At 33.4% G+C, this 23071-nt stretch overlaps 1 protein-coding gene across 2 annotated transcripts in view; it reads left to right on the top strand.

Moving 5' to 3' along the window:
* LOC145663063 (uncharacterized) overlaps positions 1-21224 on the top strand; it is a 287238-nt gene extending 266014 nt beyond the window's left edge. The window contains exon 4 of one of the 2 annotated variants that reach the window (XM_081729228.1): positions 15069-21224. In XM_081729228.1, the coding sequence (XP_081585354.1) occupies positions 15069-16704 (1636 nt within the window). In that variant the 3' untranslated portion in view covers positions 16705-21224. Of the gene's footprint in view, positions 1-1319; positions 4610-15068 lie in introns of those variants that run through there. The other variant, XM_081729226.1, reaches the window with a different exon arrangement.
* The last annotated feature ends 1847 nt before the right edge of the window (positions 21225-23071 follow it).

The raw sequence follows: 23071 nt of genomic DNA, 5'->3' as shown, positions 1-23071 counted from the left end.
GGGACCTTCGGCATACCTTGCCGATACTTTAACCCGTATGCCACCCACTCCGTTTCACAGAACAGCCACTCACTCTCGAGGTCGGTGCTCTCCAACCGGACCATGTGGGTTGTATCACAGACTCCTGCTGTGGTTGGACAATCCCTGTGTCCATATATCAAGTACCTACGACGGTTGCATTTTATGATCTACGTGTAATTTTCTCATCTTGTACATTAACACCGCAAAATTAGGTCCAAATGTGAGTATTGAAACTTAATAAAATTTCAATTTTCGCATCAGTACTTCACTGTGAAGAGAAAAGAACTTCAGTTCTAATATTAGCACCCAATTTTAGATGGTTCTAGAGAGCTTATATATAAATTATGAAGCCTGATATCCTTTTAATGTCCGTGGCATTACGGTCATTCCATATCAAATCACCCAATCTAAAACTTTATACTTGTAAGATTAACCGGCATATCTGTTGATTTTTGCTTCTGAGGCGTAAGAAGTGTCAAAATTTCATGTATATGATGACAGAGAATTTTTTCTTTCTCGCTTTGTATGGCAACCAGCGACTTTAGGTTTGTACTGTACCTTGTCAACACACCAAAGAATTTTTTGGGGTTACTTGGACCCATATGGCAACAGTGGTACTAGATAGAAAAAATCTTGAAGTTCTGTTATGGAATTTTTTGTAAATTTTGGCCCCTACATTTCCCTCAATAATTTCCCACCCGGTGGCAACACTGCAATGTAACTTACACCAAGAAATAGCCACATCCCTTTTCTTTAAAAAAAAAAAAAAAATCCTTAACCATATCAATCGGGTAAACAACTTTTGAACAATAAATCACTAACAGAAACTAGGAAAACGCCAAAAATGACCTGGGTCCGAAAGAGATAATCGCACAATTTTGCTCGTATAATTGCAAAGAAACAAATGATTTGTAAGTTACTAGGGCTTTGACATTGTTGATTACTTCAATAATCTGCAACATAAACCAAAAATAATAGTTGCCAGAAAAAAAAAAGATACTTGAAAAAAACATGAAAAAGGACGATATTTTTCATTGAAATAAAAACCACAGAAAAAACTTTTTTAATTTTTTTTTTCACAACACTACTTACAATTATATAGTAAAATAATTTTAAATTTGCAAGTTGCCTGCACAATTTAACACTCGAGAGCGCAGATAGCGATATCTGTTAGAATAACTTCATTAGAAATAGTGTGATGCAAACTCAGACGTTTGTCGTTCATTATTAGGAAATTATCATGTATTCTGTAGGAACAGCGGTTCATCCTTATTGTCATTTAATTTCTTTTTTTCTAGGGCAGCCTCAAGGCAAAGTGTGGATTTATCAGCTAAGACAGTCACAGCCATTACACCGTCCTACATAAGAACTGAAATTCCACTGAAGAATGCGAAATTGCAGGAAGGAAACCGTGTAGTAGATATTAATATCCGTATGCCATTCGTGAACAACCCAATGCAAGTTCTTCAAACAAATGTTGGGACAAGTACGATTGTTTTGGCACCTCAAGTTATGCCTACACTCTACAAGGTTTTACTTGCATCTCAGAGTACTAGTCCGAGATTAATCCAACAAGACAACCAATATAAACCACATTCCAGACCAATAATTCTGCCGAAAGAAACCCCAGTTCAGAACAGTCATAAAATTCATGAGAAAACTACCAATACAATCAATGTACAAAGTAACTCCACATCAACAACAGATAAAGCTAATTTAACAGAGAAAGAAACAATATCAATAAGGAAAGAATCCTCAGGTCAGGATAATCGTAAAATTAGTTTGAAAATTACCAGTGGCACCAATGTACAAAGTAATTCCATATCGACAGATAACGCAAGTACAACAGAGAAAGAAACAGTAACTAAAGACATCTCACTTAATGACAATCATAAAGTTTTGTTGGAAACTTCCAATATTCCATCAACAACAAATAATCCTAATTCAACAGAAAAAGGACCAGTTATAATAAGACATATTAATGATTATGATCCAGATAATGACGTTTATGTATGTGAATATTGTTCTGCAACATTTCCTTCAAGTTCTCGATTGAGTTACCATAGATTGAGAATCCACATCGGCAAGCGATATAAGTGCACCGAATGTACGAAATCATTTTTTCAATATGTTTATCTACAACATCATTTGAAGTCTCACACAAACGAAAATTCCTTCTCATGTTCTGAATGTGGAGATAAATTCAAGACATTTTATAGACTCAATGCACACAAGAAAACTCACACAGGAGCATTGAAGTTTGAATGCGGTATTTGTAATAGAAAATATACCAGTCAAGGACAACTAGATCATCATTACAAAAGACATACGAACACTACTTCATTTGAATGTGATATTTGCGGACAAGGTTTCTTTGAAAAATGTGACTTGAGGGACCATATTTATAAACATATGGGTGAGAAACCCTATGTTTGTAATGTGTGTGGTGAAGGTTTTTATCAAATTCAGCGCTATCACGATCATGTACGTAATCACAGACCTTTAGAACTCCACAAATGTGAAACTTGCGGCAAAGAGTTCAAAAGACGTAATGTGTTAAAGAGGCACGCAAAAGTGCACAATGGAGAAAAATATGTGTGTGAAATATGTGGTAAAGCGCTAACTACACGCGCGTCTTTAGATGACCACTTGCGTTGTCATACAGGCGAAAGACCTTATTCGTGCGAGTTATGTGGTAAATGCTTTCGAACATCACAATTACTTGTTATACATCACCGAACCCATACAGGTGAAAAACCGTTTAAGTGTGATGTTTGTGATAAAACTTTCACTCAAAGAAGCTCATTGGTTATTCATAAAAGACTTCATAGCGGTGAAAGGCCGTACGTGTGCAGTATTTGCAATAAGGGATTTTCAGCAAAAACCCCTATGATATATCATCGGAAAAAACACGACAAGCATCCTGAGAAGTGAAAAAATGCAGGTTGAAATTTAAATTGTTGGGACATATTATAAAGGTAATTTTGATCAATATTTGTGTTTAGCGAAAAAAAAATCCATGGTTTGAAGCAGTCTTATTTTACTTTGTTTATTTATTTATTTAATTTTATTGGAGTACTTTCTACGATATTTTTCCCTCTTCCGAAACTAAGTACACAAATAGAATTTCATTACTACTAAAAGTTTTATACAGTGTATGTCATAAAATTGACTCTCAAGAGGACAGAACTGCTAATGGTACTTGCTACAACATCTCTTTAAAATGGTGTTTAGTTATTGTATTGAAGGAGAAATTTAGTTCATTTAGTGCGTTCCTTCGATCTATTTTGCACATAATAATACATAGTATGGAACATGTCACTACATAAAGGTGAAGAGATTTTCGTTCAATATAAGTTACAACATAATTGTTATGTATATATTCATTTATAATAAAATAAAAAAAATCAATGAAATATACAAACAATTACATATAACAAAGTTGCTTTATGTAAGTTTTTCTCATCTCTGCCAACATGAATTCATTTATAGTATAAAATAAACGTTTTAACATAATAAGGCCTTATTTTCATCTGTCTCATTCGCCGCAGCTGGAAGATGATTATATATCTTAATTTCCTTACCTATGGTGGGTTTTGAGAAGTTAGATGATTTCAGTCTGACTACAGCTAAATTATCTTTAGTATTTGTAGTCATGTCCACCAGAATTATTTCAAAAATTAACTGTTCCCTACCTGTTCGATTCAGCATTGAAAGAGTACATATCATCATCATCCGCAACATTACCGAAAGTGGTTGAAATTTACTTTTCCGGTTTCAATATTGATTTCCATAGATCAAAAATACAAATAGATATCGAGAAGCGTCTTTTTCAATCTATTTTAGCATCCCAAGAATAAGTTCCATCTGCTCCGCTAAACCTCCATTCAAACTAGAAGCGATAGAAATCAATTATATCCGGTTCCAGTGTTGGTCACCATTCGCTCCACAGAGAGAGAGAGAGAGAGAGTGTGTGTGTAGAGAATATAGCTAATACTAATTAGCAGGTCCCAGCCCATTAGCAATCGTAGAAGGGACGTTAATTGCAGCGTCTGTAGAGAACACTTCTAGTACTTGGGGGATGGTCTAAAAATTACAAGTCTAGTGTCTGTGGATCAAAGTTTGTTCCTGCAACGCCAGGATACTGTCCATACACCTATTTATCAAGATTTCGATTATCAAAAATCAAATTATAATAAATATTAAATAAAACGAAAATCGATTCGAAAAATTAAAATTTTACCAATCCTTCCAAACCAGTATTAAGATCATAATAATAGTAACGCAAAATCAGAAAATGTTGCATGAACACTTGTTTTATAGTATTAAAAATATTTAAAAGTAGCTTTAAATGACTACTTTAATTATGAGTAGCTGTGTGGAATTTTTTGATAATATATGCGAGAGTTCTTACGATGTATGTGATGTATCGTGTTACTTTTTGTGTACTATTGTTTGTTTGTTTTTCACGAAATTATTGTTTACAATCTCCATTAAACTGAATGAAACATATTAACATTATAATGTATATTATATGCTCCGAATGTATATCATGTGTAAGAGATAATAAAACGTAATGGAGATAATTACTTATCATTTTGTAGTTTACTTTTCCCTACAACCACTGTTTCCACAGATATGTCCTCGTCTACTGCAGTTACAGAATGTGTTGCAGAAATATAGTTCCTAATCTGAAAATTTGTTAACATTGATTTTGAAAGCTCAAGAGTTAAATAATTTCTTTCGTCTAATGTTTGTAATGGCATAATAAAGATAGTTGATTCGAAACAAAACAGAAAATCTCTTCTGAATTTTAATTATCTTCTGTATATATACGTAACCAGTTGAGAATGCTCGAAGAACATTGCCAGAACAAAGTTATTTTTTTTTTTTTTTCGAAATTTGTATGAAATTCTATATTAAATTTATTTGGTTAAATTCAGTTACCACTTACGTATTTGGAGCGTGCATATTAGAGAATCTATGAATTAGTTATCTTGAGCTGTAACTTTTTATCACCGTATATATACTGAAAATGTAGATAACCAGTAACCATCGGTTACTATTTGGTATCAAATTGTTCACCATCCTCTTAGATATTGATCAACGTCAATATGATCTCTCTATGACTTACGGTTGCCGAGATATGGCTCTTTAAATCTCCCGAAATCTGACCTTTTTGACCAATATCTCGGGAACGGTAAGAGTGGCGCGAAAAATTCCAAAACTTGTTTCAGATAGTTGTTGATGCTTTATCGAATGAAGGGCTAAAAATTGAAAAATTCGCAAATAACAGACACACACACATAGATAATTCAAAAATAAAATGAAATCTCTAGTTTTACGTCCACGGTTATGCCGGTTAGGCTAAAGGAGACTGTGATGATGAGAAATGAATGAAAAGGTGAAATGAAGAAAGTAGGAGGAAACGGGAGAACTCCGAGAAAACCCACGAGCACAGTGTTTGTCCACCATAAAGTTCACATAGCGCTAACTAGAATCGAACCAGCGACCCCAAGCACCGGAGGTGAACTCTCTACCACTGAACCACCGCGCTCCCACATAGGGAATTCAGTAACGTAGTTCTTAAGTTGGTTGAAAATGTGAACCGGGATTTAGCCGTTATCTATCATCATGAAACAAATTTTCATCAGTTTTTTTAGATTAACCTTACGATAGTATAAAACAATTATTTATAGCAAAACTCTGTAATATAGTTGATTTGGAGTTAAGTCTGCATCTGAAAATATAAACATCAATTGAAATACGAAGAATAGAGGAAAAATAGATAAGAGGGCCTTTTTGTTTCAAACTGTGTAATATGAATTATTAACTACAGACTTAGTTCTATAATAACACTTGGTTTAATATTTAACTATTTTGTCTTTAAGTTACTTAATTTTATTTAGATGACTAGGATTCTACACGTTGTTACAATGTTGCAAGATAGGTCACTCATGAAATGCCGAGGACTAATTAATGTAGAGGAAAAAAGGAGAAAATAATTTTGGTAAATAAACATACATTTTAGGGGTAATAAGATATAATAATTGTATTCCTTAAAAGAGAGGTATGATCAAATTATTATTCTTAAATCAGAAACATGAAGTGCTCCAAGTCTCTATGTTCGCTACACTTAAGCTGCGATCTGTTACACGTTGCAAATTTTCTTAATTTTAGGCTTCCAAATTATGCTATACATAAATGTCGGAAGTTTTATAGAACGGCTATATATTTTTTTCTGCTTGTCGACGACTGGTATCAGAGGAAAAACTATAAGAGATATTGAGAAGCGCTTTTTTGCGATCGATTCAGCGTCTGAAGAATAGGTTGTGTTTCCTCCGCTAACCCTCTATTCAAACCCGAAGCGGTAGAAATCAAACGTTTCCGATTTCGACGTTGGTCACCATACAACAAACAAGTAACAGATAGTGACAAGCTGGTTTTTCAAATCGATTCACCATTTAAAGAAAACATATCATTACCATCCGTAACACTCTCCTGAAACCGGAAGTGGTTGAAATTTACTAATCTGGTTTTAAAATTGATTTCCATCGAGCAAAAATACTGTAGAGAAGTGTTTTTTTTTTTTTTTCTTTCTTTCAATCGATTTAGCACTCCAAGAATAAGTTCCATCTGCTTCCTCTATTCAAACTGTAATTGCTAATGATGAACCATTTCCAGTTGCAACGTTGATCGTCATAGAACGTAAGCAGTAACAAATAGAAACAAGGTGTTTTTTGCATTCTATTCAACATACCATCATCGCCCAAAATGATCTAATAAATTCGGAATAGTTGAAATTTACTAGTACTTTTGGTTTTAATATTTATTTCATAAAACAAAAACGGTAAGATATATCGAAACAGTTTCTTTTCTTTTCTTTTCTTTTACATACATGTGGCGACCCGGGAATGAGTTCTGTCTCGACTTTTCTTTATCTGTTGAATTCGGATATATATATATATATATATATATATATATATATATATATATATATATATATATATATCGACGAGCAGTTTTTGGTATAAATTTGAGAATAAGTTTCACCCTTTCTCCTGTTGTAACCGGAAATGATAAACATAAATTAGCATTTTCGGTTTCAATATTATTGTCAATAAAACAAAAGCAGTAAGGGATAGCGAATGATAGCCCTTAGGTATGGATTGACAGCCCGAGGAACAAGTTCAATATTGGATCCTATTTCCCTTTGAAGCAATAGTTATAAATGTACTATTTCAAGTTTGAGTATTTAATTCACATGATTTAGAAGTTTACCATAGTTTCACACTGTAAATCGAAACTCACTTGTTATATTTTTGCAATTAATTTTCATGTTTTCCTCCTTCTTCATGTTATGTCGTTGTGTTCATCAGTATATTGTTTTACGATGATAACATGCAGCTTATTGCAACTTTTAGTTATTCACACACAAAGATACTCATTATTCTGGCACCTATGAATAATAATAATAATATGAAAACAGTTAGAATGTCTTCTTGAACTTGTGACACTAGAACAAAAAAAAAAAAAAAAAAGGACCGATAGAATATAACGAACGGATAAGTACAAGAGTTTAGAACTCAGATTTTTGCTGAGCAAAACAATATATTCACATAATAAAGTACATACGTGTTACAGTTTCGCCAACTAACACTTTGGCTTCATCAGACACTATCTATTTTATTTTTTGATACACCTTAAATTACGGTCAATTTATAATCTGAAATGAATGTCCATAATATGTGAATCAAATGGAACGTCCAAAATAACGATCAGTTTAGTGGAATTAAATCATGATTCAATTTGACTTTAATGTGAGCAACTTGGATTAATTTTCGTGCCATTACGGTCATTCCACATCAAAACACCCAATCTAAAATTTCAAAGTTGCATATCCATTTATAATAATTTTCATTTTTTTTTTTTTTTTTTTTTTTTCAATATTGAAACTTAACACATCCCAAGAGTTCAGAAATATTTTTTGTTACATTAAAAAAAAATCTGATGTTAGATTTTAATGTGCCACGCATACAATTTTTAGCGTTTCTTAACATTTTGCTCTTTTCGTAATATCTCAGAAACTTAATAGATATTAATGAAAGAGGAAACAACCGATTTTTTTTAACACATCAGGTCCTCTGTATATGTGAATTATTTAATGCACCAAGAGTGAAAAAGTCACCGACTGGACCGAGACTCGAACTCGGGACCTTCGGCATACCTTGCCGATACTTTAACCCGTATGCCATCTAGTCCGCTTCCCAGAACAGCCACTCACTCTCGAGGTCGATGCTCTCCAACCGGACCAGGTGAGTTGTATCACAGACTCCTGCTGTGGTTGGACAATCCCTGTGTCCATATATCAAGTACCTACGACGGTTGCATTTTATGATCTACGTGTAATTTTCTCATCTTGTACATTAACACCGCAAAATTAGGTCCAAATGTGAGTATTGAAACTTAATAAAATTTCAATTTTCGCATCAGTATTTCACTGTGAAAAGAAAGGAACTTCAGTTCTAATATTAGCACCCAATTTTAGATGGTTTTAGAGAGAGCTTATATATAAATTATGAAGCCTGATATCCTTTTAACGTCTGTGGCATTACGGTCATTCCATATCAAATCAACCAATCTAAAACTTTATACTTGTAAGATTAAAATCAAATGTGCATTTTTTTTTTTCAAAATTACTATTTTTAACCTAATATCTCAGATGGAGAAGGTAAGAATTACAACATTGATATTTAATTGGTAACAAGATATTTGAATTACAAAATACCGAAAAGTCATAAATTCGGAAAATAACATTTACTCTCTTAAAAACCAGACTTACAATCTAAAATATAAAACAAATAACTATATTATTTAGTTATACAATTAGGTGTCTAAAAAAATCAACATTTAAAAATAAAAAAGTTTTCATATCAATTAATTATTATAATGTTTTAATTATTACGCTTCAAATAATTATGACACATTCAATGTTATATTTAGAAGTAGTATGTGCGTTACTGTTAGGGGTAGTCAAATAATAATAAATAAAATCTGCTACTAAACGCTTCATATTCATATTCTTCGTATAGAACTGCGATTTCACCGATATTAAGTATTTGTAACATAACCACGTCTGCGATTATCTCTGAGTTGGAATTCGTCAATGTTATTTCTATTTGCTGAAGTTTAGCTCTCCGACTCCGATTTCCTCTGAGAAAAATTCACGCATGGTGCTTGAGATTTACACCCCAGCAAAGAGGTCTACGACTTGTCCTCGCTACCTTTTATTTTGACAACACGAACACGTTATCGAGAGAAGGGTGCGAGCTTTAAGGACTTTCCTTATGTGGAAACGAGAAGGGACAAGAGATGTGGTTAGTGTCTCCTTCTTGAAACAAAACCGTTTGCTTTGAGAAACAAAGGGAACTTTGATTAAGATTTCTTCACGATCAACATCCACGAGTACGACAAGGAGAATGTATACGTAACTACTGATGAATGTACAGTAATTTCTCCGAAACAGCTCAGTAATAACGCTAGGCTTAGAATATTTTCAAATTCTTTAACACCTATGTTCAGCTGCTGCACTTTGTTGTAAATGAGTTTGTGTTTACGTTTTATTTTCCTAAATACCTTTGAGCTGCATCTCCCACATTTTATATAGATATGTATTTGGTAAACAAATGAAAGCATTTTTATTCATGTAAATGATGTGCATTTCTACGACACATCACAAAAGAATATCATATACACAGTATATCAAAACTACAGAGTGGCCCAAACGTAGGTATACAGTCCCGTACTGATCGGCTGATGACATTTTATATAATTTCCTTATTGTTATCCATTCAGGTAGTGACTATCTTTTTATTTTTTATTCTTTATTCTTGATCTCTCTTCACTCATACTTTAATAAACTAATTATCTTAATAAACTAGAATGTCATACTCTGTAGGACTGTATACCTACTTTTAGGCCACCCTGTATATTTGTGCTTAAAAAAGGTGTCCTTCTTATGACCACTAAACTGTACAGTGAGCTGCTTACTTGAAGAATATTAAAAAATATCGAAATTAAAAGAAAAATTGTTCGAATTTTTGTGACACGAAATGTATTATAATGTTAACGAAAATTTTAAGTAATACTATGCAAAATTAATGTTAGACTATTTATACTCATTATAATAACAATTCCTATGTACTGGTCTCCTAACTATAATGTACGCAATTGGATGAATAAAGATAAGATTAATTCATATTATTCATTAGAACCGTCTTACAGAGCTCCCTCGTTGCTATTTAGATAGCGCGCTTGCTCATTTTTGCCGTGGGAGCCCGGCGGGAGTTCGTGTGGCTTGATCTTTTGTTAAGCTGTAGGTCCACGTGTCATAGAGCTTTGCTGCTGAACTGGATGCTAAACTCAGATCCAACTCATTGCAAAACCATCTTACAATTCACAATAATATCATTTTTAGCTCGTTAATATATATGTGTGGAATTATTTCAGCTGAATATAATCAATCTATGGATGTGTGCATTGGGAAAGTTTAAATCTGAATTGTATAAATATATTAACTAGTGAGTGTAAATATATGAAAAGATAATATAAGTTTTGCTAATATCACATTGTAGCCTTTGCAATACTCTTTTATGAAGTTTACGTACAGGTTTTGTGTTTGCTATAGAAACTAATGACGTTCTCTGGAATGGATTATCTTATAACAGTTAGATAATAGTTGTTGCGCAAGCAACGCAAATATAAATAACTTATCCAGAACCATGAATCTATGAAATAGAATCTGAGTTTTGAGTCCTACTTTAGTGTTATTTAAACTAAAGGATAAAACGATAAATGCAGATTAATGTCAATAAACTATAATGAGAAGAAAGAAATCTGCATAAGAAACCCCTTATAAATTTTGTTTATTCACAACAACTCTCACATGAGAAAATTTAAGTTAAGTTTCGTACTGACTTTCATTGCATACTCTTGAAATTTTCCGTTGATTTGTAGTTTACAGCTAATCAAGAAGCTACGTTATATTCATATTCTTTCCATGTTAATACTGATTGTAGCTTGTTTATACACCTCATGCTAGGTGTATACTTCAAAATTGTATTCATATTTAAACACATTAACCCAAGTCTTCGGCTCGATGTATACTATAAATCGTTGAAATCGCCCTTAGTAAACCATTTAACAAACGCATTTATTTATGTATTTATTTATTTATTTATTTATTAACAGAATACCCGTTCTTCGCACGGGGAGAATACGTTTCATTTTGAGCATAAAGTACTAATGGGGGCTGAATTTGGATTTAAGCGGCATCAGAAATGTCACTGTTCGTCTCAGCGACCCTCAAACCTATGGGTTCGACTCTAATATCGGTAATTTTCGATCATTTTTATGTATCTCCCCTCCTTCCCCTCCCTAATTTGTACCATCAAAGTGAAATAATAAAAAAAAAAAAAAACATCCCAAGCCCGAACGACATCTATGTTGAAAATTTGATTGAGATCAGTCTGGTGTTTCAAGACTTATTAATTCACAAACATAGTGACTTTCATTTATATATATATATAGCTTTGAGTATGGCCAATACTAAGTTAATGCTCAAATCTTAATATGGTACGGCTCTTATCTATTTTGAAATAATTGAATTATAATAATACAGTCTTTTGCTTACAATTAGTGTTGCTAATAGAAAAAAAACGTTCGTATTTTTTTCCAGAAATGTACGTTTTTTAAGAAAAAAAAATTGCCTGTTTTTTTTTCTAAATTTCGTTTTTTTTTCAAATAGTCATCTGTAATGTATCTTAAGTCTATTTAAGCATGAAGTACTTTTATGTAGATGTAATTACCGTAAAATGCAACATAATTTAAACGCTAGATACTGATACGGTACAAATATTTTACAATATATGAGTAGCATACCTACTAACAATTCGAGTTTCAGCAGTGTTTCTTCAATATCAACTAAGAAATAAAAAGTAGAAATGAAAATTTGTCTTTTTGTGAAAGCATTCCTTCAATAAGTACGAAAATACACCCTGTTTCAAAAAGAATATACGTATTTCCAATGCATATATTTATTAAACTTTAAGACATACGAATATGAAATTTTACACACATACTTACGAACCTCTGAAGTTCAAATTCAGATGTTCAATATGTCCTTTATCAGCGACACGAACAATATCACATCGATACTCAAATTGCTCCCATACTCGGGTATGCATGTCATGTGTCACTGATGTTATGGCAGTACGGATCCGGTTCTTCAACTCTTCCAGGTTTTGTAGGAGGGTAGTACATAAACGTTGTCTTTAACGAAACCCGACAGGAAGAAGTCACAGGATGGCAAATCCGGTGACCGTGGAGGCCAGCTGAGACATGTTAAGTCACCAGCTCGTTGACAACCAATCAAACGGTTCGGTAGAGTTTCACTCAAATATTCGCACACTTGGCGACTCCAGTGACAGGGTGCCCCGTCTTGTTGAAAAATGAAGTTGTCTTCATGCAGCCTCGGAAACAACCAGTTTTGTAACATAGCGAGATACTGCTGACTGTTAAACGTGTTTCTATTAAAGAAGAATGTACCGTAAACATGATCGGGATATCGCACAAAACACATTGAGTTTTGCAAATCTCGTACATGTTCAATTTCTGCACGTGGGTTCTGTAGGCCTCAAATTCGAACATTTTGTTAGTTTACCTGACCACTAACATGGAAAGTTGCTTCATCACTGAACACGATACGTTGTGCAAAAGTGTTATCATTTTCAATAGCATCCAGAATCTCGTTACAAAATGCCACACATTTGCGTTTGTCATCAGGACGCAGAGGTTTTAGGTCAAGGGTAACCTTTTGGGTCAATAGCGACCAAATTTGGATCAAGAGCCGATTTCACCATGTTACTAGGAAAGACCCTTTAGGCAAAAAAAAAAAAAAAAAAAATCCGAAATTTTTGTTTATAAATTCATACCTATACGTCCGAGTGAAAGTCAACTTACGCCAGTCGAATATTTGTCCTTACTGAACAAACGCAGGTGCAGATCGTTACAATGGGGTAATTAGGGGGCGCACGAAAAATTCGGATTTTGGTTCTAACCCTTGATTTTTCTAGTTTTTCGCTACTTTTCTGTTTATCGTAATATATTTATGGTAATTAGAAGTTTTGTTCCTTAAATTTCGATATGATACTTGTAGGATACATTAGTGGTGTACCAATGTTTATTTTAAGGTAGTTTCCGTCTGGCTGGTAGTAGTGTTGCCAGCTACAGAAAATTTTAATTCCAGATTTTAGGGGGAAATTTTTGGAAAATTATCTGTTTTGTCTCTATTATTTCCCTTTTGTTGGTTACATCGAAACAAACGTACCAGTGTCTGAAATCCTCGTCTTTGCCCTATACAACGCACTATAGAAAGTTTCAATAGGATTATGGGAAATACAGTTCAGTATTACAGTAGACCATGTTCTCTAAATGGAAAGATAACTGATTTCTTTTAGGTAGAATATTTTTAATGACGTGCTTACTTTATTAGATATTGTTACGATACTTGTAGGATATATTAGAGGGATACCAAAGCTTGTTTTAAGATAGTTTTTGTGTGTGTCTGCTGACAGTGTTGCCAGCTACATAAAATTTTAATTCCCGATTTTAGGAGGAAATTTTAGATAAATTCCCTTTTTTGTCTTTATTATTTCCCTCTTATTGGCTACATTCGAACAAAAGTACCACTGTATGACTCCTCGTCTGAAAGCCTCGTCCTTAGCCTAGACAGCGCACCATAAAAAGTTTCAGTAGAATAATTAGGGGAAGAACAGTTGAGGTTTATAATAAACCATGTTCTGTAAATGGTAAGAAAATGGTAAATTTCTGAGGTAGAATGAGATAAGTTATTTTTTAAATTTCATGCTTACTTTGTTAGATATCGCTATGATAGTTGTAGGATATATTCTGGGGGTACCAAGCTTTATTTTCAGATAGTTTGCGTCTGTCTGGTGCCAGTGTTTCCAGCGAAAACAATTAATTCCCGATTTTAAGTGAAATATTTGGAAAATTTTCCTTTCCCCCTTGCTGGCTACATTGGTACAAACGTACCACTACCTGAAAGCCTCCTCTTTGGCCTACAGAACGCACCATAAAAAGTTTCAATTGGATAATTAGAGAAGCTGTAGCCCGGCATATCTGTTGATTTTTGCTTCTGAGGCGTAAGAAGTGTCAAAATTTCATGTATATGATGACAGAGAATTTTTTCTTTCTCGCTTTGTATGACAGCCAGCGACTTTAGGTTTTTACTGTACCTTGTCAACACACCAAAGAATTTTTGGGGGTTACTTGGACTCGTATGGCAACAGTGGTACTAGAGAGAAAGAATCTTGAAATTCTGTTAGGGAATTTTTTGTAAATTTTGACCCCTACATTTCCCCTCAATAATTTCCCACCCGGTGGCAACACTGCAATGTAACTTACACCAAAAAATACCCACATACCTTTTCTAAAAAACAAGGCCTTAACCATATCAATCGGGTAAACAGTTTTTGAACAATAAATTACTAACTGAAACTGTAGGAAAACGCCAAAAATGACCTGGGTCCGAAATAGATAATCGCACAATTTTGCTCGTATAAGTGCAAAGAAACAAACGATTTGTAAGTTACTAGGGCTTCGACACTGTTGATTATTTCAATAACCTGCAACATAAACCAAAAATAATAGTTGCCAGAAAAAAAGAAACAGATATTTGAAAAAACATGAAAAAGGACGATATTGTTTATTGAAAAAAAAAAACTTCACAGAAAAAACTTTTTTTTTTACAACACTACTTACAATTACATAGTAAAATAATTTTAAATTTGCAAGTTGCCTGCACAGTTTAACACTCGAGAGCGCAGATAGCAATATCTGTTAGAATGACTTCATTAGGAATAGTGTGATACAAACTCAGACGTTTGTCGTTTATTATTAGGAAATTATCATGTATTCTGTAGGAACAGCGGTTCATCCTTATTGTCATTTAATTTCTTTTTTTCTAGGGCAGCCTCAAGGCAAAGTGTGGATTTATCAGCTAAGACATTCACAGCCATTACACCGTCCTACATAAGACCTGAAGTTCCACTGAAGAATGCGAAATTGCAGGAAGGAAACCGTGTAGTAGACAGTAATATCCGTATGCCATTCGTAAACATTCCAATGCAAGTTTTTCATACAAGTGTTGGGACAAATACAATTGTTTTGGCACCTCAAGTTATGCCTACACTCTATACAGTTTCACTTGCACCTCAGAGTACTAATCCGAGATTAATCCAACAAGTCAACCAATATCAGCCGCTTTCGAGACCAATACTTCTGCCGAAAGAAACTCCAGTTCAGAACAGTCATAAAATTCATGAGAAAACGTCCAGTACAATCAATATACAAAGTAATTCTACTTCAGCAACATATAATCCTAATTCAACAGAGAAAGAAACAAATTCAATAAAGAAAGAATCCTCAGTTCAGGATAATCGTAAAATTAGTTTGAAAATTACCAGTGGCACCAATGATCAAAGTAATTCCATATCGATAGATAATGCAAGTACATCAGAGAAAGAAACAATAACTAAAGACATCTCACTTAATGACAATCATAAAGTTTTGTTGGAAACTTCCAATATTCCATCAACAATAAATAATGCTAATTCAACAGAAAAAGGACCAATTATAATAAGACATATTAATGGTTATGATCCAGATAATGACGTTTATGTATGTGAATATTGTTCTGCAACATTTCCTTCAAGTTCTCGATTGAGTTACCATAGATTGAGAATCCACATCGGCAAGCGATATAAGTGCACCGAATGTACGAAATCATATTATCAGTATGTTTATCTGCAGCATCATTTGAAGTCTCACGCAAATGGAAATTCCTTTTCATGTTCTGAATGTGGGAATAAGTTCAAGACATTTTGGACACTCGATGCACACAAGAAAATTCATAGAATAGGATTGAAGTTTGAATGCAATATTTGTAATAAGAAATATACCAGTCAAGGACAACTAGATCATCATTACAAAAGACATACGAACACTACTTCATTTGATTGTGATATTTGTGGACAAGGTTTCTTTGAAAAACGTGATCTAAGGGACCACATTTACATGCATATGGGAGTGACACCCTATGTTTGTAATACATGTGGTGAAGGTTTTTATGAAATGCAACGTTATCAGTATCATGTACGTTTGCACAGGCCGATAGAGATTCATAAGTGTGAAATTTGTCATAAAGAGTTCAAAGGGCGTCGTCTCTTAATGAAACACGCAAAAGTGCACAATGGAGAAAAATATGTGTGTGAAATGTGCGGTAAAGCGCTAACTACACGCACGTCTTTAGATGAACATTTGCGTTGTCATACAGGCGAAAGACCTTATTCGTGCGAGTTTTGTGGTAAATGCTTTCGAAAATCGCAAGCGCTTGTTATACATCACCGAACCCATACAGGCGAAAAACCGTTTAAGTGTGATATTTGTTTTAAAACTTTCACTCAAAGAAGCTCATTGGTTGTTCATAAAAGACTTCATAGTGGTGAAAGGCCGTACGTATGCAGTATTTGCAATAAGGGATTTTCAGCAAAAACCCCTATGATATATCATCAGAAAAAACACGACAAGCATCCTAAGAAGTGAAAAATATAGCTCGAAATTTTAGGAGTTAGGTCATGTTATAAAGGTAACTTTATTCCTTTAACAATCACCAGATACGGCTGATGCCTTTTTTTTTTTTTTTTTTTTTACTGGATATCACAACAACAGCAACAACAATGGAAGAGATTTAGGAAGCCATCGGCGAGAGCCTGTTTAGTAGGTACCATCCTGGCATTTGTCTGGTACAACTGAGGGAAACTGTGGGAAAACTCCATTCAGGATGGTCGGCAGCGGGTATCGAACCCACGACCTCCCGAATTCGAAGCCGACGCTCTACCACTTGAGCTACTTTGTTTTGTATTGAGAAAAATCCATGATTTGAAACACTAATTTTATTTTTTTTTTCATTTGTTTATTTCATTGGGGTATTTTCTACGATATTTTTTCCTCTTGCAAAGGTAAGTATACAAATAGAATTTCATTACTACTAAATTTTTATACAGAATATATCATAAAATTGAATCTCAAGAGGGTAGAACTGCTAATGGTGCTTGCCACAACATCTCTTTGAAATGATGCTTGATCGTTGTACTAAAGTACATATTCAATTCGTTTATTGCGTTCCTTCGACGTCTTTTTCACATAATAATACATGGTATGGAATGTGTCAGTATATAAGCTTGAAGACATTTGCATTCAATACAAATTACAACACAATTGTTATGTGTACTTACATTTATAATAAAATAAGAAAAATCAATGGAATATACATACAGTTACATATAACAAAGTTGTTTCATGCAAGTTTTTCTCATCTCTGTCAGTATGAATTCATTTATAATATAAAATAAACATTTTAACATATTTTTGGCAGCTTTCTTATATGCCTTATTTTCAACTATCTCATTCGCCTTAGCTGGAAGATGATTATATATCTTATTTTCCTTACCTATGGTAGCCTTTGAGAAGTTAGATGATTTCAATTTATTAACGTTGAATCGGAGCCACATGGGCTCCGGCCGGGATTTGAATCCGAATCTCCCGAGCCGAAGGCGCGCACGCTAACCGCTTAGCCACGAAAGAGCTCTACAGCTAAATTAACTTCAGTCTTCGTATTATAGTCATGTCTATCAGAATTGTTTGAAATTTAACTGTTCCCTAACTGTAGATGGTACTGATATATAAGACACTGTTAATATTCTTGAAGAAGTAAGAATAAGAAATAAAAATATTTGGGTTTCCGTAATTCAAGCATTTTGGCAAGTTTATCAAGAAGGATGAGAGCGCCCTCTTGCCCGAGTGATCAGCATTCTCGCCTTTTATGAGAGAGTTGTGTTCGATCCTAGGCTGAAGTACGTGGTTCGTATCCCATGTTGTAATCAAATATATCCACGTCTGTGGAAAGGAGTATTGAGCCCAAACAAATCTACAAAATCGTGTACATAATGCTGTAATTCCACGAATATAACAAGCATTAAGGTAAGAATAACGACTAAGGTATTTCCATACCCGCAATGGCCAGTTTTATTTATATAAACCATAGTCGTAATTTAAATTGGAAGAAGAGTATTGTAAAAACGTACTCAAATAAATTAGATAACCATTTTAAAATTTAACAGACAAATTGTCAGAAAATGGCGTAAATTTGGCGAGGAATTGTTCTCTCAGACTACTGAAATTGAAAGGAAACGATGCATTGAGAAAAATTTACAATTAAAATAGACAAAAATGTACAACTTGAAGAAGCGAATAAATAGTACGTATATTTCTAAATGTAGTTATCATTTGTGTATTTACTTATGGGTTATTTTATTCATTAGTGGTTCTGTGTACTAGAGAATGTCTATTTCATTAATCTAGACTCAGCAATGAATTTTAATGATAAGTAATTAAGCAGAAAAAATATTATAATTTAAGATACACCACTTGATACCGTCAGTTGGGGAAAAATGTCTTCGTAACAAAGTTGAGAAAATTTATTTGATTGCACCTAGTAATTATACATCTCGACAGACAAAGATGTAGTATGTCGCACCAATTATTCAACATTTGCAGTGAATGTTAAATGAAGGGAGCGATAATGGTAATTGGGGATTTCAAGATTGGAGACCAGTTCATTAACAAGACTAGGTATGCAGATTATACAGTTATTATAACTAGAACCGAAGAAGGACTACTGGAAATGATTGACAAAATAGTTAACACTAGGAAGCTATATGGAATGCAAATCAACATGTAAAGATCGAAAATCATAAGAATATGCCGTAGAAATACTCCCTTATGATCAGAGCAGAACAGAGAGAACTTAAAGATTTCGATCATTTCAAGTATGTGGGAAGTATTTTGACGAGAAACGCCTACTGTACCAAAGAGATCAGGTCAAGAATTGCCATAGCCAAAGAAGCGTTCAACAAGAAAAGATCAATCTTAACTTGCATGCTTAATATTGGACTAAAGAAAAAGTCGGTCAGATGTTATATATGGAGCATTGGACTGTATGGTTCAGAGACTTGGACATTACGGAAGTTAAGAAGAAATATTTAGAGAGCTTCGAAATATGGTGTTAGAGGAAAATGAGAAGATAAAATGAACAGAGAGAGAGAGTAACAAACGAAGATGTTTCATAATGAATAGGAAGGAAGAGGACGCTTCTAGCCAGCATTCTTCATAGGAAGGTCAATTGTATTTTCCTATGCTGCGAAGAAATTGTACTATTGATACTTACATAGAAGGAAAGATGTTAAAAAAAAAAGCGAGGAATAGGAACAATACAATTGATCAATGATTTGAAAAATAGAGGAAAATTTTGGGACTTAAAAGAGGAAGCTGAAGATCGAGAAACGTGGAGAAAACATGTCCAGGCCCAAATCTAAAATAAAAAAATTAAATAAAAAAAGAAACCTCATTAGTCCCAGAATCTACAAGAAGGAGGAATAATAATAATAATAATAATCTACTAGGAGTTGCTTAAATCAAATAATAATTAGGAAGGATTTACGTTTTCTCAAAACATAAGAAAATTTCAATATGGCGAATTGCAATAATCTTTTTTACTGCCTTCTTAAGTCATAATAAAGTTATTTTCTGAATGTATAAAAAATGAAAATAAAGATATAAAATATGCTAAAGAAATTTTAATCAGCAGAATATAATCTACTTTACTTAGTCATAGCTCTTCCCGCTGGTCTAGTGGCTAGCGTGCGCGCTTTAGATGCACGTAGTATAGTGTTCGATTTCTGGTGAGCCTTAAAATTTGAACGCATTAGATGGTTCGGATTCCACCTTAAACTGTTGATTTATGTGTTGTATAACCTCGGCGCTGAAAAGAGGCGCTAAGTTTCAACCAATCTGGTTGATTAGCCGTAAAAGGCAATGTAAAATAACATGAAGGAACATGTTTTTTGATAACACGTAAATAAAATATAGAATCCTTCGATTATCATTTTTACCTTTTTTTAATGATGATTAGGGAAAAAATAGTATTTATTCACACCCATCATGGACAAGCAAAAGAATAATAAAAAGTAATTGCTTAGGTGGGGATTACTATTAAGGAAATAAGCTATTGGAATGGACCACAAAATACAGAAGAAATGACAAATAGAAATTAAACCCTAAGATAGTGAATAAGAAAACACTCTTTGCATGACAACAAATAACTTAAATGCAAAGAATTCTAATGCTCAAAAAATATCTATTTATCGAGGCTTCTATCGAAATCATGGTGATCTGCAGATGCAGTTTTGGTCTCTTTTATGAAGTTTTAGAAACTTCAATATCTCGCATAATTCTCAAGTAAATCTAAATGAGACCAAATGTTTTGAAGATAGAATCAATTATTCTTTTTGACTAATTTGTTATAGTTTTTTGTAATTCGCTCCAGAGTGTGTGTGTGTGTGTGTGTGAGAGAGAGAGAGAGAGAGAGAGAGAGAGAAATATATAGCTAATCGTAATTAACAGGTCCCAGCCTGTTAGCTATCGTAGAAGGTAGGCTGATCGTAGCGTCTGTAGAGTTGTTGGATGGTCGAAAAATCACAAGTCTAGTGGTGTGGATCAAAATCTGTTTCTGCAACGCCTGTCTGTTTCTGGAGACTAAAAACGTGTCCATGTACCAAATTGTCAAGATTTATGCTATCAAAAAACAAAATTGTAATAGATATTAAATAAAACCAAAATCGATTCGAAGGACTAAAATTGTACCAAAACTTCCAAACTAATGTAATAAAATGTAAGATATTAATTATAGAAACGCGAAGTCAGAAAATGTTGCAAGAACACTTGTTTTATAGTATTAAAAATATTTAAAAATAGATTTAAATGAATATTTTAACTGAGTAGCTATGTGGAATTTTTTGATATTAGCCTTCCTACCATGTAATGTGTGTGATGTATCGTGTTACTTTTTGTGTACTATTGTTTGTTTGTTTATGACGAAACTATTGTTTACAATCTCCATTAAACTGAATGAAACATATTAACATTATAATGTATATTATATGCTCCGAATGTATATCATGTGTAAGAGAGAATAAAATGTAATAGAGATAATTACTTGTTATTTTGTAGTTTACTTTCCCTACAACCACTGTTTCCACAGATATGTCCTCGTCTACTGCAATTACAGAATGTGTTGCAGAAATATAGTTCCTAATCTAAAAATTTGTTAACATTGATTTTGAAAGCTCAAGAGTAAAATAATTTCTTTCATTTGATGTTTGTAATGACATAATAAAGATAATTAATTCGAATCAGAACAGAAAACCTCTTCTGAATTTTAATTATCTTGTGCAGATATAAAAATTAGGACCAAGATTTACCCGTCACCTTTAATCATGATTCTTTGTTTTCATCAGTTTTTAGATTAGATTAACATTGCAATAATATAAAACAATTATTTATAACAAAATTTAGTAATATGATTGACTGGGGCCTAAATCTGCACCTGAGAATATATACATCAATTGAGATAAGGACTGTAAAAGAAAAATAAATAACACTCCTTTTTTTAATTTCAAACTTTGTAATAGGAACTGTTAACTAAGGACTTAAAGACAAAACAGTTAAATGTTAGGCCAATTTTTATTATAGAACTAAGTTGCTTAATTTTATTTAGGTGACTAGGATTCTACACATTGTTACAATGTTCCAAGATAGATCACTCATGAAATGCAGAAAATGAAGTGTTGTAGAGGGGGAAAAAAATAAAAAGAGAGAGAATCATTTTGGAAAATAAACTTACATTTTAAGGATATTAAGGAATTATAATTGTATTCCTTAAATGAGAGGTCTGATAAAATTATTATTCTTAAATTAGAAACATGTAATTCTCCAAGTCTCTACGCTCGTACACTTGAGCTCCGATCCGTCACACGTTGCAGGTTTTGTTACGTTTTGACTTTCAAACTATACTATACATAAATGTCGGAAGTCTTATAGAACGACTATATTTGTCATCCTGTCGACAGGTATCAGAGCAAAAACTGATTTCGAGATATCGAGATATAAGCGGTATTTTGCAATCGATTTATGATTCCAAGAATAGGTTCTGTCCGTCTTGCTAACCCTCTACTCAAACCAGAAACGGTAGAAATCAACCATTTCCGGTTCCGGCGTTAGTCACCACAGAACAAACAAGTAACAGATAGCAATAAGCTGGTTTTTGCAATCGATTCAAAATTTAAAGGAAACATATCCTTACCACCCGCAACACTCTACCGAAATCGGAAATGGTTGAAATTTACTATTCCAGTTTCGATATTGATTTCCATAGAAGAAAAATAGTAATAGATATGATAAGCTGTTTTTGCAATCGTTTTAGCATCTCAACAATAAGTTTCATCTGCTCCGCTACCCCTCTATTCACGCTAGAAGTGGTAGAAATCAACCATTTCCGGTTGCTACGTTGATCGTCATAGAACGGAAACGGCAACAGATAGAAACAAGCTTTTTTTTTCAGTGGATTCAACATCTGAAGAAAACATACCACCATCGCCCACAATCCTCTAGCAAAACCGGAAATGGTTGAAATTTACTAGTACTTTAGGTTTCAATATTTATTTCATAAAACAAAAAAGGCAAGATATATCGAAAAAGTGTTTCTTTGACACAGATTACAGTGCCCCAAGAATGAGTTTTTTCTCGACTTTTCTTTATCTGTTCAAATCGGAAGTGGTGAAAATCTATGATTTCCGGTTACAATCTTGATCGCATAACGGATGAAACGGAAATAGATGAAACGAATCAAACGAAACGACAAACAATTATTGGTATAGATTCAAGAATAAGTTTCACCCCTAATGTTTCCTCTATAACCGAACGTGATAAACATCAATTAGCATTTTAGGTTTCAATATTAATCTCCATAGAACAAAAACAATAAAGGATAGCGAATAGTAGCCTTTAGGTATAG

Source organism: Thermobia domestica, chromosome 10 (assembly GCF_964235325.1).
Source record: "Thermobia domestica chromosome 10, izTheDome1.hap1.1, whole genome shotgun sequence".
NCBI classification, from domain to species: domain Eukaryota; kingdom Metazoa; phylum Arthropoda; class Insecta; order Zygentoma; family Lepismatidae; genus Thermobia; species Thermobia domestica.
This window is presented reverse-complemented; position numbering and strand designations above follow the sequence as displayed.